This window comes from Neomonachus schauinslandi, chromosome 8 (genome assembly GCF_002201575.2).
Source record: "Neomonachus schauinslandi chromosome 8, ASM220157v2, whole genome shotgun sequence".
Taxonomy (NCBI): Eukaryota; Metazoa; Chordata; class Mammalia; order Carnivora; family Phocidae; genus Neomonachus; species Neomonachus schauinslandi.
This window is the reverse complement of record NC_058410.1, coordinates 95086263-95099794: the sequence shown is the minus strand read 5'-3', so window position 1 is coordinate 95099794 and position 13532 is coordinate 95086263. Positions and strand designations below refer to the sequence as shown.

The 13532-nt window shown below is 34.8% G+C and overlaps 1 protein-coding gene across 2 annotated transcripts in view; it reads right to left on the bottom strand.

Moving 5' to 3' along the window:
* The window catches only part of COL21A1 (collagen type XXI alpha 1 chain), a 138903-nt gene extending 129537 nt beyond the window's left edge, over positions 1-9366 (bottom strand). For both annotated transcript variants that reach the window (XM_044917712.1, XM_044917711.1), the window contains exons 1-2: positions 9245-9366; positions 5345-5896 (exon numbers count right to left, since the gene is read on the bottom strand). In XM_044917712.1, the coding sequence (XP_044773647.1) occupies positions 5345-5896; positions 9245-9332 (640 nt within the window). In that variant the 5' untranslated portion in view covers positions 9333-9366. The remainder of the gene's footprint in view (positions 1-5344; positions 5897-9244) is intronic.
* Positions 9367-13532: the final 4166 nt, after the last annotated feature.

Sequence of the window (13532 nt, the reverse complement as noted above, 5' to 3'; positions counted from 1 at the left end):
AGACAAAAGACCAAAAAGGGAACACAGAACTTGAACAACACTACAGACCAATGGAGCTAACAGAGATATACAGAGAACATTCCACCACAGTAGCAGAATACACATTCTTCTTAAGTGCAAATGAAACATTCTCCAGGATAGATCACATGTTAGGTCAGAAAACAAGTCTTAACAAATTAAAGAAGACTGAAATCATACCAAATATATACCCCAACCACAACATAATGAAACTAGAAATTAAATGGTAAGAGGAAAAGTGGGAAATACACAAATATGTGGAAATTAAACAACATGCTCTTGAACAACCATTTATTCAACCATTGACTCAAAAAAATCAAAAGAAATTAGAAAATATCTTGAGATAGACAACAACTAAAACACAACATACCATAATTTATGAGATGTGGCAAAATACTAAGTATTTTGGAATAAACGATCTCAAATAAACAACCTAACTTTATTCATTAAAAAACTAGAAAAAGAACAAACTCAGCCCAAAACTAACAGGAACAAGAGAATAATCGAAATTCTAATAATCTTTAAGATAATTAAGATTAGAGCAGAAATAAATGAAATAAAGGGTAAAACAAAAAAATCAAGAAAATTAAGAGTTCATTTTTTTAAAAAATCAACAAAACTGAGATTAAGAATTCCTCATATCAGTGAGATCATATGATACATGTCTTTCTCTGACTGACTTATTTTGCTTGGCGTAATACCCTCTAGTTCCATCCACGTCGTTGCAAATGGAAAGATTTCATTTTTGTTTTTTTGTTTTGATGGCTGCATAAAAACAAACTGAGGGTTCTAAAGGGGGGGCTGGGGGGATGGGTTAGTCTGGTGATGGGTATTAAAGAGGGCACATATTGAATGGAGCACTGGGTGTTATACGCAAACAATAAATCACGGAACACTACATCAAAAACTAATGATGGAATGTATGGTGATTAACAAAATAAAATTTTTTAAAAATCAACAAAACTGAAATAACTTTAGCTAGATTAAGAAAAAAAAAGAGAAGATTCAAATAAACAAAACTAGGAATGAAAGAGGAGACATTACAACTAATACCACAGAAATACAAATGATCATAAGAGACTGTAATAATTATACATCAACAATTTTGATAACCTAGAAGAAATGGATAAATTTCTGAACCATAAGAAACAGAAAACCTAAACAGACCTATAACTCATAAGGATATTGAATCAGTAATCAAAAACCTCCCAACAAAGAAAGGCCCAGGACCAGGTGTCTTCACTGGTGAATTATCAGTCCTTCTCAAACTCTTACAAAAAACTGAAGAGGAGGGAGTACTTCCAAACTCTTTTTATAAGGCCAGCATTGCCCTGATAAAAAGGCCAGAAAAGGACACTACAGGAAAAGAAAACTAAAGGTCCATATTCCTGATGAGTGTAGATGCAAAACTCCTCCACAAGTTACTAACAAAATGAATTCAACAACATTATCAAAAGGAGCCCAAAAAATCATACATCATGACCCAGTGGAATTTATCCTTGAGATGCAAAGATGGTTTAACCTATGAAATTAATCAATGCAATACACCACATTAACAGAATAAAGGATAAAAGTCTCATGATCATCTCAATATTTGCAGAAAAAACATTTGACAAAGTTTAACATTCTTTCATAATAAAAACACTCACCAAATTAAAGAAGGAATTTACCTCAACATAATAAAGGTCATATAGGAAAAGCCCACAGTTAACATTTTAATCAAGGGTGAAAAACCAAAAGCTCTTCCTTTAAGATCAGGAAGAAGACAAGGATGCCCACTCTTGCCACTTCTGTTCAACATAATATTGTAAGTACTAGCCAGAGCATCAAAAGTAATAAAATACTAAGGAATAAACTTAGGAGGTGAAACACTTGAATGCTGAAAACTACAGAACACTGCTACAAGAAACTAAAGAAATCACCAACAAGTAGATACATCTCATGTTCATGGACTGGAAAACTCAATAATGCAAAAATTTCCCTATCACCCAAAGTAACCTATGGTTTCAATGCAATCCCTATCAAAATCCCAATACCAGTCACAGAAGGACGAACACTGCATGACTCCACCTTTATGAAATAATGTAAAGTAGTCAAACTCATTACAACAGAAAGCAGAATGGTAGGTGTCAGAGGGGGAGGGAGAGGGAAATGGGGAGTAGCTGTTCAACAGGCACAGTTTCTGTCATGCAACCTGAAGGAGTTCTAGATAATCTACAGTGCAACACTGTGCTTGTAGTTAACTATACTGTACTATACACTTAAAATGTTTAAGAGGTTAGATCTCATGTGTTTTTTACAATAAAAAAATAGAATGAAAAAGAAAAAACCAAACTCTCAGACAGATAAAGAAATCATTGTCCATTACAAAAAGATCTTCCTGAAATAAGAAACGTACTACAGAATACACCTTTAAGGAAATGGTAGGTCTATGAAGTTGAAATAATCCATGTGGGACCAAAGAAGTAAATAATATTTTGTTCATTGTGGACCAATCACAACAAGAGTATAAAAGTGAACAATATTAGGAAATGGTAATCCCATATGATAAGCACTTCAATGTAGAATTTAAGCATTTGTCAAAAAAAGAAAAAGATGAAATTTGTCAAACAATGCACAAATTGCAAGATTAGAGGCTTCTGCAATACAACAATGCATTAATCATAATCTAATAGTTATTAAAAAGTCAACTGCAAAAAAGCCTTTATATTCCCCTAACTACAATTTCAAAAACATTTTAAAAGATGGCTATTGTACAGCATGTTTGTGAACTGAATAGACACAGACATTACTTACATTCTTTCTTTGAGTGTGCATGAAGAAATATTTGGCAAGATTTCAAATTTAATTTTTTTTACAGACTGGACATTTTTGCTAAAAGAATTTTTTACCCCTTTTAAGTACAGCTACTCTTTCACGTGTAATTAGAATTTTTTAAATAGAATGCATTTACCAAAATATGTATCTACAGAAAGTGTCTGAAGCAAGTACTGCCCAGACATACTTAAATTTATATTTTAGGATATAAAAGAATGGTAAGTAAAATATCACCATGAAAAGTCTGTTTTAATAATGAAATATATCTAGCTTCAAAACCAAAGAATTCTAATTCTAAGCTTACAATGTATTTAAAAATCTATGTATATCAATTATTTTTCAATAAAATTGGGAAACAAATATAAATTCTTCTCTCAAGATGAGAAGAGTCAACACAGTCTTACTGTTGGAAACATAAAAAGAATAACTGTGATGATCATTTGTACTTGCTATATAGTACCTTTTTAAAAGTTTGATTAAAGAAAATGCTTAACTTCTATCCCTTCTTAAATAATCTAAAAATAAATTTAAATGTTTTTCTGTACTATAGCCCCCAAACAAATATGAAGAAAATAAAGAAATAAATTTGTTTTCTAGACCACAATCACTTAAAAATGTTTGTTTTTTAAGATTTTATTTATTTATTTAAGACAGAGAGAGAGCGCACACAGAAACAGAGTGAGAGGAAGAAGCAGACTCCCCACTGAGCAGAAAGCCTGCAGGGCTCCATCCCAGGACCCTGAGATCATGACCTCAGGCGAAGGTAGATGCTTAATCAACTGAGCCACTCAGGCACCCCAGAAATGTTTCTATCAAATGTGAACCAACTTGTTTTTGGAGCTTTTTTAGGTAAACTAGAAAAAAAAAGCCTTTCCATTTTACATGAATATTATTTTTTAGGTATGTTGTATGTTACATGCCTATAATATTACAAACAAATTACTCTCCCCCCAAATAATATGAATATAAGCATGTCTATATCCTTATATGATTAATATTTGCCAAAAATTGGAGCTTTTCCATACCATGCACTTATCATAAACACAAAGTTAGATTTCATGGAATGATATAAAAATAATTGACTAATAAGTACTATATTTTCAAATGTTCTCTCACTGATGGTAGAAATTTAAGTCTCTCTCAAGTGCAATTTTTAACATTTTCCCAGAGCTTTAACAATGAGAGTACTTTGACCTTTGTTTTTGAAAAAACTGAGAGATTCTTGGGGCGCCTGGGTGGCTCATTTGGTTAAGCGACTGCCTTCGGCTCAGGTCATGATCCTGGAGTCCCGGGATCGAGTCCCGCATCGGGCTCCCTGCTCGGCGGGGAACCTGCTTCTCTCTCTGACCCTCCCCCATCTCGTGCTCTGTCTCATTCTCTCTCTCAAATAAATAAATAAAATCTTAAAAAAAAAAAAAAAAGAAAGAAAGAAAAGAAAAAACTGAGAGATTCCCATTCAGACTCTGTACAAGAATATTCACGGTTATTTATAGCAGAAAAACTTAGAAATGAACTAAACACATTGATAAATGGATTAAAAAAATGTGGTGTATATATATACAATGGAATATTATTCAGTCATCAAAAAGAATGAACTCTTGCCATTTGCAATGACATGGATGGAGCTAGAGTGTATTATGCTAGGCGAAATAAGTCAGAAAAGAACAAATACTATATGATTTCACTCATACATGGAATTTAAAAAATAAAACAGATGAATATAGGGGGGAAAAGAGAGGCAAACCATAAAACAGACTCTTAACTATAGAGATCAAATTGAGGGTTGATGGAGGGAAGATGGGTGGGGGGTGGACCAAATGGGTGATGGGCATTAAGGAGGGCACTTGTGATGAGCACTAGATGTTATGTTTAAGTGATGAATCACTAAATTCTACTCCATACTATATGTTAACTAACTAGAATTTAGATTTTTTTTCAAAAAGAAATGAACTAAACACACACAAAAAAGGGAAATTATTAAATGAATTATCTTAGGATACTAAGATTGCTATCATGTTAATAGAGGATGAAAATTATACATAAAAATAATATACAACAATATGAAAATAGAGTATGAAATTATATATACAATGTTATCCTTACTTAGGCACATGAATAAGCTCTCAGACACACTGAAATGAAAAAAGACTGGAATGAAAAAGACAAAAAACTCACTAACAAGAGTAATAATGATCATATGTGGTTTATATATATTCCTATTTTTTATGTGTCTTTATTTTCTTCCATCTCCACAATAGACATGCTGTAACTGAAAAGCAAAAGCAACAAAAAAACAAAGTATGACATTTTCCAACTGTAGATTTTTTAAGTAATTGTTTCTAAAAAACAAAATTTATCCAGAATAAATGAATCACAAAAATACACATTCACCTCAATTCTAACATGATAATTTGACACTAAATATAACTACATTGGTATAAAAAGCAGGTTATACCAAAGTGTTAGAAAATGCAATTATTAATGGTTTCCAAATTCTATTAAGGCTTACCTTCACAAAGTTTCTGCTTCATCACCTCCCTTATTTTGGATATTGCAATATAGTCTTCCACATAAAACACGTAAGTAGATGAAGGCTTATTGGCAATTGCTCTAAGTTCTGCATCTTCTGTTTCTGAACCAACGCCAATAGCAAATAATGTTATTTTACTGTCTCTTGCTGCTTCTGCTGCATCTTTAACTTCATCTTGGGATTTACCATCTGTAAGTACTACTGCTATCTTAGTCAGAAACCGTGAGGATTTGGCAAAAAGGTAATCAAGCGCAAACTGGATGGCCTTTCCAGTTCTTGTGTTTCCGCCCAGGTAATGTATGGATTCCACTGCTGCCATCAAATTCTCTCCTGAATCATGACTGCCAAGAGGAATCTCCAATACAGGGTAGTCACTATACTGGACCACACCAACCTGAATAAACTTCGGTCCTATGTCAAAGTTTTTTGTGATATTGACAAGCCACTTTTTCACTATTTCGAAGTTTTCTGGGCCAACACTGTAAGAGCCATCTAAGATGAAAACTAAATCTGTCGGAGCAGTACGACAACCTAAGTGAAAAAGAAAACCATCAGAGCACATTTGTTGTATAATACGCAAAACATGGGAGGTTTTTACTCACAATCTTTAAGTAAGCAGATGCGGGGGATCCTTTCACAACATACATGTGTATCAAATCACCATGAGGCACACTTTAAAAATATAATACAATCTTATATGTCCATTATACCTCAATAAAGCTAAAATTTTAAAAAGAAAGTAACCAGTTCATAAGAGCTTTGTGAAGATTAAATAAGATATACTGCCTAGCTCATGAAAATTCTTTCTAAATGAGAGCTATTATTTTTGTTGACATTTTAAAATTCCATTGTCTTAATTTAAGGATTAATGATTCGGCTTTAAAAGTAGGAAATAAAAAATGCATGCTGTATTTGACATGATATCTAGATAGCTCTTTGTAGGGGCAGGTATTACCATAAAGCAACATTTAATTCCCCACTGAATAAATGAAAATTCAAAAATAAAGAAATAAATTATATTCACCTATATGCTAATAGCATTCTTTTAAGTTATCCATGAAATGTTTAGTTTAATGCTAATCTGAAGTATTTACTAAAATAAACATAAACCAATGAATGGGAGAAAGAAATTTAAAAACAAAAAATCTTTCTGCCAACTTCAGGATTCAACTAGCCAATAAAGATCCATATTCTTTGATATAGTTGATAAAAGTTTAATGAACCAAGACCACCAATGTAGTCTACTTTTGCACTACACGCAAGATCAGTGTTTAAAGATCTGATCTCTCATCTTCAGCCAGTAAGACACTCATGCTAAGTGAATCTGTGTTAATGGGTATAAAGCTATTCCTTTCTCCATAGAGATAAAGATTCTTGTTTCAAGATACCAGGAAACACATGTAATCAGCACACCTGAGAGTTCTACTGGAGAACAAAAAACTATCTTTGGTATAAGTTATACCTACACAAGTTCTAAGCACTTGTCAAAAGAAAAAAAATCTTAACTCTCTTTTCTGCAGTACACAGCATGCCTCCAACCCTGTTTTATTATTTCAGTATATGTGTATTGAATAGCTACTCTGTGGTTGATATCATGTTGGGTACCAGCTTCAAAGATGCCTAAGATATCTCAAACAGATACCACAGTCTATTTAGACAGACAACTGGCTGGTTAGGGAAAGTACAAAATATTATGAGAACATTTAGGAAGGGTAGCAAACTAACTGTTCAAAGTCAGAGTAGATCCTGTGGGAAAGCTGACAGGGAACCTGAGATCTAAAAGGAGAGCTTTAGCCAGGTGAAGAGGAGGGCCTTTTAATCAGAGGGAATAGTAAGTACAAAGGTCCAGAGGTAAGAATTGAACACAGCCCAACAGACAAAGTGGTTTGAGTAATTCTGACAGTTTGAAATGGCCAAGAGAGTACATTGAAAGGAATGGCTACACTTCCTCTTTCTCTCAATTCTGCACTTAAAGCAGCAAAAATACCATTTAGGGCCCATCAGATAAAGATCATATGTCCCTCGAGAAGGTAAGTTGGAGAAGCGTGAGATGAGTCAAGGTAATATAATAACAAATTTTAAGTTTTGTGTTTCTACTCATATTAATGGTCTCCCTTAGGAGTGATCAGATGCCCAATATAATGATTTATTTTCTGCAGACATTACAAATAAGATATCATAATTGCAAAGGACAATCCTGGAGGATAAAACAACGTTCAGTGACGATTAGTATTTGTATTCCTGCATTTCCTTAGAAGTAAAATCAATCAATCAATCTCTCTTTCTCTTTCTCTCTCCTTTCCTTTCCATTCTTTTCCTAATATTTGTCTATTTCCATACCTGGAATGATGACAAGGTTCACACAAAGATGCCTCAATTTTAAAGTTAACTCACCCATCACAGTAACCAGCAAAAATGAACACTATTGTCATGTGAACATATAATCCAGAAGTTACCAAAAATTTTTTTAACTGCCAAAACATGAATTTATCTCAAAAATGTAACCATGATTATGATATCACTCTTAAGGTGGCAGTGAAGTCCAAAAAAGCATGAGGAACACTATTCCAACCTCCTTTCGCATGGTGAACACTGCCAGAGTTCAGGCCAGGGACAGCAGAAATGGAATTCTTCCCCAAAGACAGATTTTCTAACCCTAGGGAATGCAGGTCTTCTGGTTTTATTGGACACTGGGCTGGGATTAGAGACATATGCTCTTGTTGGGCTTTTGGGGGGGAAACAAAAGGACAGGCAAGTTATGTTTGCAGAGTTCTTCAGGGTTGTCCTTCCTCACTATTATGAGACTCATTGTCTAGACCTACTAGTGCTTGCGTGCCACTTGATTCAGTGTTTATAAACTCTTACAGGGTTATTCTTGGTCCTTCATATCCCTTTCTAGAGCCATGGACCATATATTTCATAACTGCAAGGTCAGCCAAGAGCATGGGTACAAAAGCAAATACTGCCATTTATAAAAACTAGACAAAATACCACTCCAAAAGACTTCTTCTTGGAGAGATGAATCACCAATGTCATAGAAAAAAAAAAAAAGGACTGAAGATCAAAGGCATAGTTCAAATACTAGTTATAGCTCTAACCAGCTGTATGATATTAGGTAAGTCCCTTAAGTTTTGTGAATCTCTTTCCCTACTCAAAAAACAGAGAAAAGAATATCTACCCTGTACAGTACTTGAGTGGATTAAACTATAAAAATGTTATACAAACATTAAATTTATTATTAATAAATTTTAAGCTAAATCAAGCTGTCAAACCATATGATTTAAGTGCTGGAGAAACCATAATTAATTTACAGTATGGTGTTTACGCATTTTAAAATATGATCATAAGCCAACTTTTTTAAAAGAAATGATATCTGTAAATAATGGCCTGGGTAGCAGAAGTGCAATATAGCTCTCCTTCTCTAATGCAAGCTCTCCTATACACAATCAAAATAATAGTCACCATCTACTGAGATGTCATTGTGCTAAGCCATTAATATGCGTTATCCTGTTTACATGGATTATCTCATTATCTCTATGCGATAACCTCATAGGATGGTCCTAATAACCCAATGAGGTAGGCACTTAATCTCCATAACACTAAACTCTAAATGGCTAAGCATAAACTCAATAGCAGACCATTTATTCCAAAGCCTGATGGTTAAAAGAGAATAAACAATTACCAGGGAATTTTCTCAAAATTAACTCTGATAGAAGGTTTTCCTCTCAGTTAATATGTAACATAGCAATTCATTTCCTTTTAGGGAATTAGAGCATCAAAGACAAAGAATAAGGTCCTTAAAAGAACTGCTTGAGCTCCCCTAATTTAATTTCCACAATCAATTTGTTGGTAAAAAAAAAAAACATTGATAGTTCTTACTTGATCTTATTTCCCCATCTTCAGCTAATACAGAATTCTGAAGAAGCAGGACCAAAACTATCCAAAGAAATGAAATATGGTGAGCCATGCTTCTGTCTTCGTTCTAATATTTTGGTTTTAGGATTCCTAAAAAGAAAAAAGAGAAAAAAGGAAAGTTAAACACATTAGAAAAATAAAGATAAATACCTAACCATTATAAGCTTAAATTTTTTCATTGTAATACTCGGAGTTTTTACTGGCCTTAGAATAATTTATATGTCTAAAATAGCCGTATTTTAATAAAATAAAGGACAAGAACCATATGATCCTCTCAAATGATGCAGAAAAAACACTTGACAAAATACAGCATCCTTTCTTGATTAAAACTCTTCACAGTGTAGGGATAGAGGGAACATACCTCAATATCGTAAAAGCTATATATGAGAAGCCCACAGCGAATATCATTCTCAATGGGGAAACACTGAGAGCTTTTCCCCTAAGGTCAGGAACATGACAGGGATGTCCACCCTCACCACTGCTGTTCAACATAGTACTAGAAGTCCTAGCCTCAGCAATCAGACAACAAAAAGAAATAAAAGGCATCCAAACTGGCAAAGAAGAAGTCAAACTTGCGCTCTTCACAGATGACATGATACTTTACGTAGAAAACCCAAGAGTCTCTACCCAAAAATTGCTAGATCTCATTCAGCAACGTGGCAGGATATAAAATCAATGCACAGAAATCAGTGGCATTTCTATATATTAACAATGAGACAGAAGAAAGAGAAATTAAGGAATCGATCCCATTTTCAGTTGCACCAAAAAAACCATAAGATACCTAGGAATAAACCTAACCAAAGAGGTCAAGGATCTGTACTCTAGAACACTCATGAAAGAAACTGAGGAAGACACAAAGAAATGGAAAAACATTCCATGCCATGGATCAGAAGAATAAATATTGTTAAAATAGCTATCCTACACATTCAATGCAATCCCTATCAAAATACAATTGATATTTTTCACAAAACTGGGACAAATAACCCTAAGATTTGTATGGAACCAGAAAAGACACCAAGTAGCCAAAGGAATGTTGAAAAAGAAAACCAAAGCTGGTGACATCACAATTCTGGGCTTCAAGCTGTATAACAAAGCTGTAATCATCAAGACAGTATGGTACTGGCACAAAAAGACACACAGATCAATGGAACAGAATAGGGAACCCAGAAGTGGACCCTCAACTCTATGGTCAACTAATCTTTGACAAAGCAGGAAAGAATATCCAATGGAAAAAAGACAATCTCTTCAACAAATGGTGTTGGGACAATTGGACAGCCACATGCACAAGAATGAAACTAGAGCAATTTCTTACAGCATACACAAAAATAAACTCAAAATGAATGGAAGGCCCAAATGTGAGACAGGAATCCATGAAAATCCTAGAGGAGAACACAGGCACAATCTCCTTAACTTCAGCCACAGCAACTTCTTGCTGGACACTGTCTCCAAAGGCAAGTGAAACAAAAGCAAAAATGAACTATTGGGATTTCATCAAGATAAAAAGCTTTTGCACAGCAAAGGAAACAGTCAACAAAACTAAAGGGCAACCTATGGAATGGGAGAAGATATGACATATCCAATAAAGGGCTAGTATCTAAGATCTATATAGAACTTATCAAACTCAACACCCAAAAAACAAATAACCCAGTCAAAAAATGGGCAGAAGACATGAAGAGACATTTCTCTGAAGAAGACATACAAATGACCAACAGACACATGAACAAATGCTCCACATCACTTGGCATCAGGGAAATATAAATCAAAACCACAATGAGATACCACCTCACACCAGTCAGAATGGCTAACATTAACAAGACAAGAAACAACAAATGTTGGCAAGGATGTGGAGAAAGGGGAACCCTCTTACATTGTTGGTGGGAATGCAAGCTGGTACAGCCACTCTGGAAAACAATAGGGAGGTTCCTCAAGACGTTAAAATAGAGCACCCTATGACCCAGCAATTGCACTACTAGGTACCTACCCCAAAGATACAAATGTAGTGATTCAAAGGGGAAACTGTACCTTAATGTTATAGCAGCAATGTCCACAACAGTCAAACTATGAAAAGAGCCCAGATGTCCATCAACAGAGGAATGGATAAAGATGTGATGTGATGTGTATATATATATAGACGCAACACGCACACACAATGGAATATTACTCAGCCAACAGAAAGGATGAAATCTTACCATTTGCATCGACATGGATGGAACTGGAAGGTATTATGCTAAGCAAAATAAGTCAATCAGAGAAAGACAATTATCATATGGCTTCACTCGTGTGGAATTTAAGAAACAAAATAGACGATCATAGGGGAAGGGAAGGAAAGATAAAATAAGACAAAATCAGAGAGGGAGAGAAACCATAAGAGACTCTTAACTATAGGAAATAAACTGAGGGTTGCTGGTGGGTGGGGGATGGGGTAACTGGGTGATGGGCATTAAAGTGGGCACATGATGTAATGAGCACTGGGTGTTATATGCAACTGAGGAATTACTGAACTTTACATTTGAAACTAATGATATACCATATGTTAATTAACTGAATTTAAGTAAGTGAAAAAATAAAAATAAAATAGCCATATTTCAAATATATTAATGCAAGAGGACAATGACTAGGAGCTGAAGAAAACCATGTCTTTTAATTCATAATTATCTTGGAAAAGTATAAACTTTTCTAAAACTTTAGGCTTTGCTCAAAATACTTACTAGAATTCCTCCTCGGGCATGGCCTGTAGAGCTTTACCACATTCTTTTCATTATCTTAATGGTAGCAAACATTTTTCTCTAAAAAATGGGTTTGCATTTAAGAAACACTTAAAGGGTATTTGGTTAAAATATTTATGTAATAAAGCTAAGTGATAACATTTAATTTTTTAATGGGGTGTGATTATAAGCACTAAGATCTATTTTATTTGATTCATAAACTCAGTTATATGATTTTAATATGTCTTCTAAGTTAGTCCAAGGACTTTACCTCTGGTTAGAATGTAGAAAGTTGCTAGAGACTATCACTCCCACTAATAAGAACATGCCAGATAAACTATAAAACTGTAGTCTTTTAAACGCAATAGAAAAGACAGGATTTAAAGAAACCTAAATGAGCAAAGTTCCAAAAATTATTAATCCTTTATAAGATAGAAGAGATTCTGGGCTGATTTCATCCCTAGCAGAAAGGGAATACTCCTCAGGAGGAGCAGGAATCTGCACAGCACAGGAGAAACCAACCAAAGCTTGTGTGACAGACTAGAGTCCTGCAGGGTCCCAGCCACAGAATGAGTATGCCCCCACCCAATAATTCTTCCCCATGAGCCTTAACAGAGTACATGGAACAGACAAGTAATACAGAGAAAATTGAGAGGGCGCCTGGGAGGCTCAGTTGGTTAAGCGACTGCCTTCGGCTCAGGTCATGATCCTGGAGTCCCTGGATCGAGTCCCGCATCGGGCTACCTGCTCGGCGGGGAGTCTGCTTCTCCCTCTCCCACTCCCCCTGCTTGTGTTCCCTCTCTCACTGTGTCTTTCTCTGTCAAATAAATAAATAAAATCTTTAAAAAAAAAAAAAAAAGAAAAGAAAATTGAGAGCACTATAAAACAGCAAGAGAGATCTTGTACCTTCCTCCCCCTGTTCAGGTAACCCACAGAATTGCTCAAATACAAATCTTTGGCTTGCTGAAGCCTGGGGGAGAAGCAAAAGAACTGAGAAAAGTCCCTCCAAGGCACTCTAGTCCTTCACCACAGTGGAGAGAGATATCTCAAAAAGCAGAAAGCCAAACGAAGGAGAAGAGAGAAAAATAAAATTTGGAAATACAAAAAGGTGGAAACCATACTGACAAGCTGAAAGAAATCTCCCAGGGGTCTGCCAAGATACGAGAAAAAGCAAGAAAAATCTGATGTCTGATCAGGATTAAAATGTTCAGTATAAGCAGATCCAGAGATATCTAAATATCAGAAATATCAAACAGGGCCTGTAAAATGGTTATCATAAATATGTTAAAGGATCTAATGAATAAGATGGACAACAATGGGCAAAAATATGAGAAGTTTCAGGAGAGATGGAAACCTTAAAAAAAGATACAAGCTGAAATGCTTGCCATAAAATATATATCAAAAAAATAATTCATACAAGGGGCTTACCTCCATACATCAGAGGAAAGGATTAGTAAACTTAAAGATGTCAATAGAAATTACCCAAAATGAAACCCAAAAGGGGGTTGGGAGAGAATGATAAAAGGAACAGAGCATCTGAAATCTAT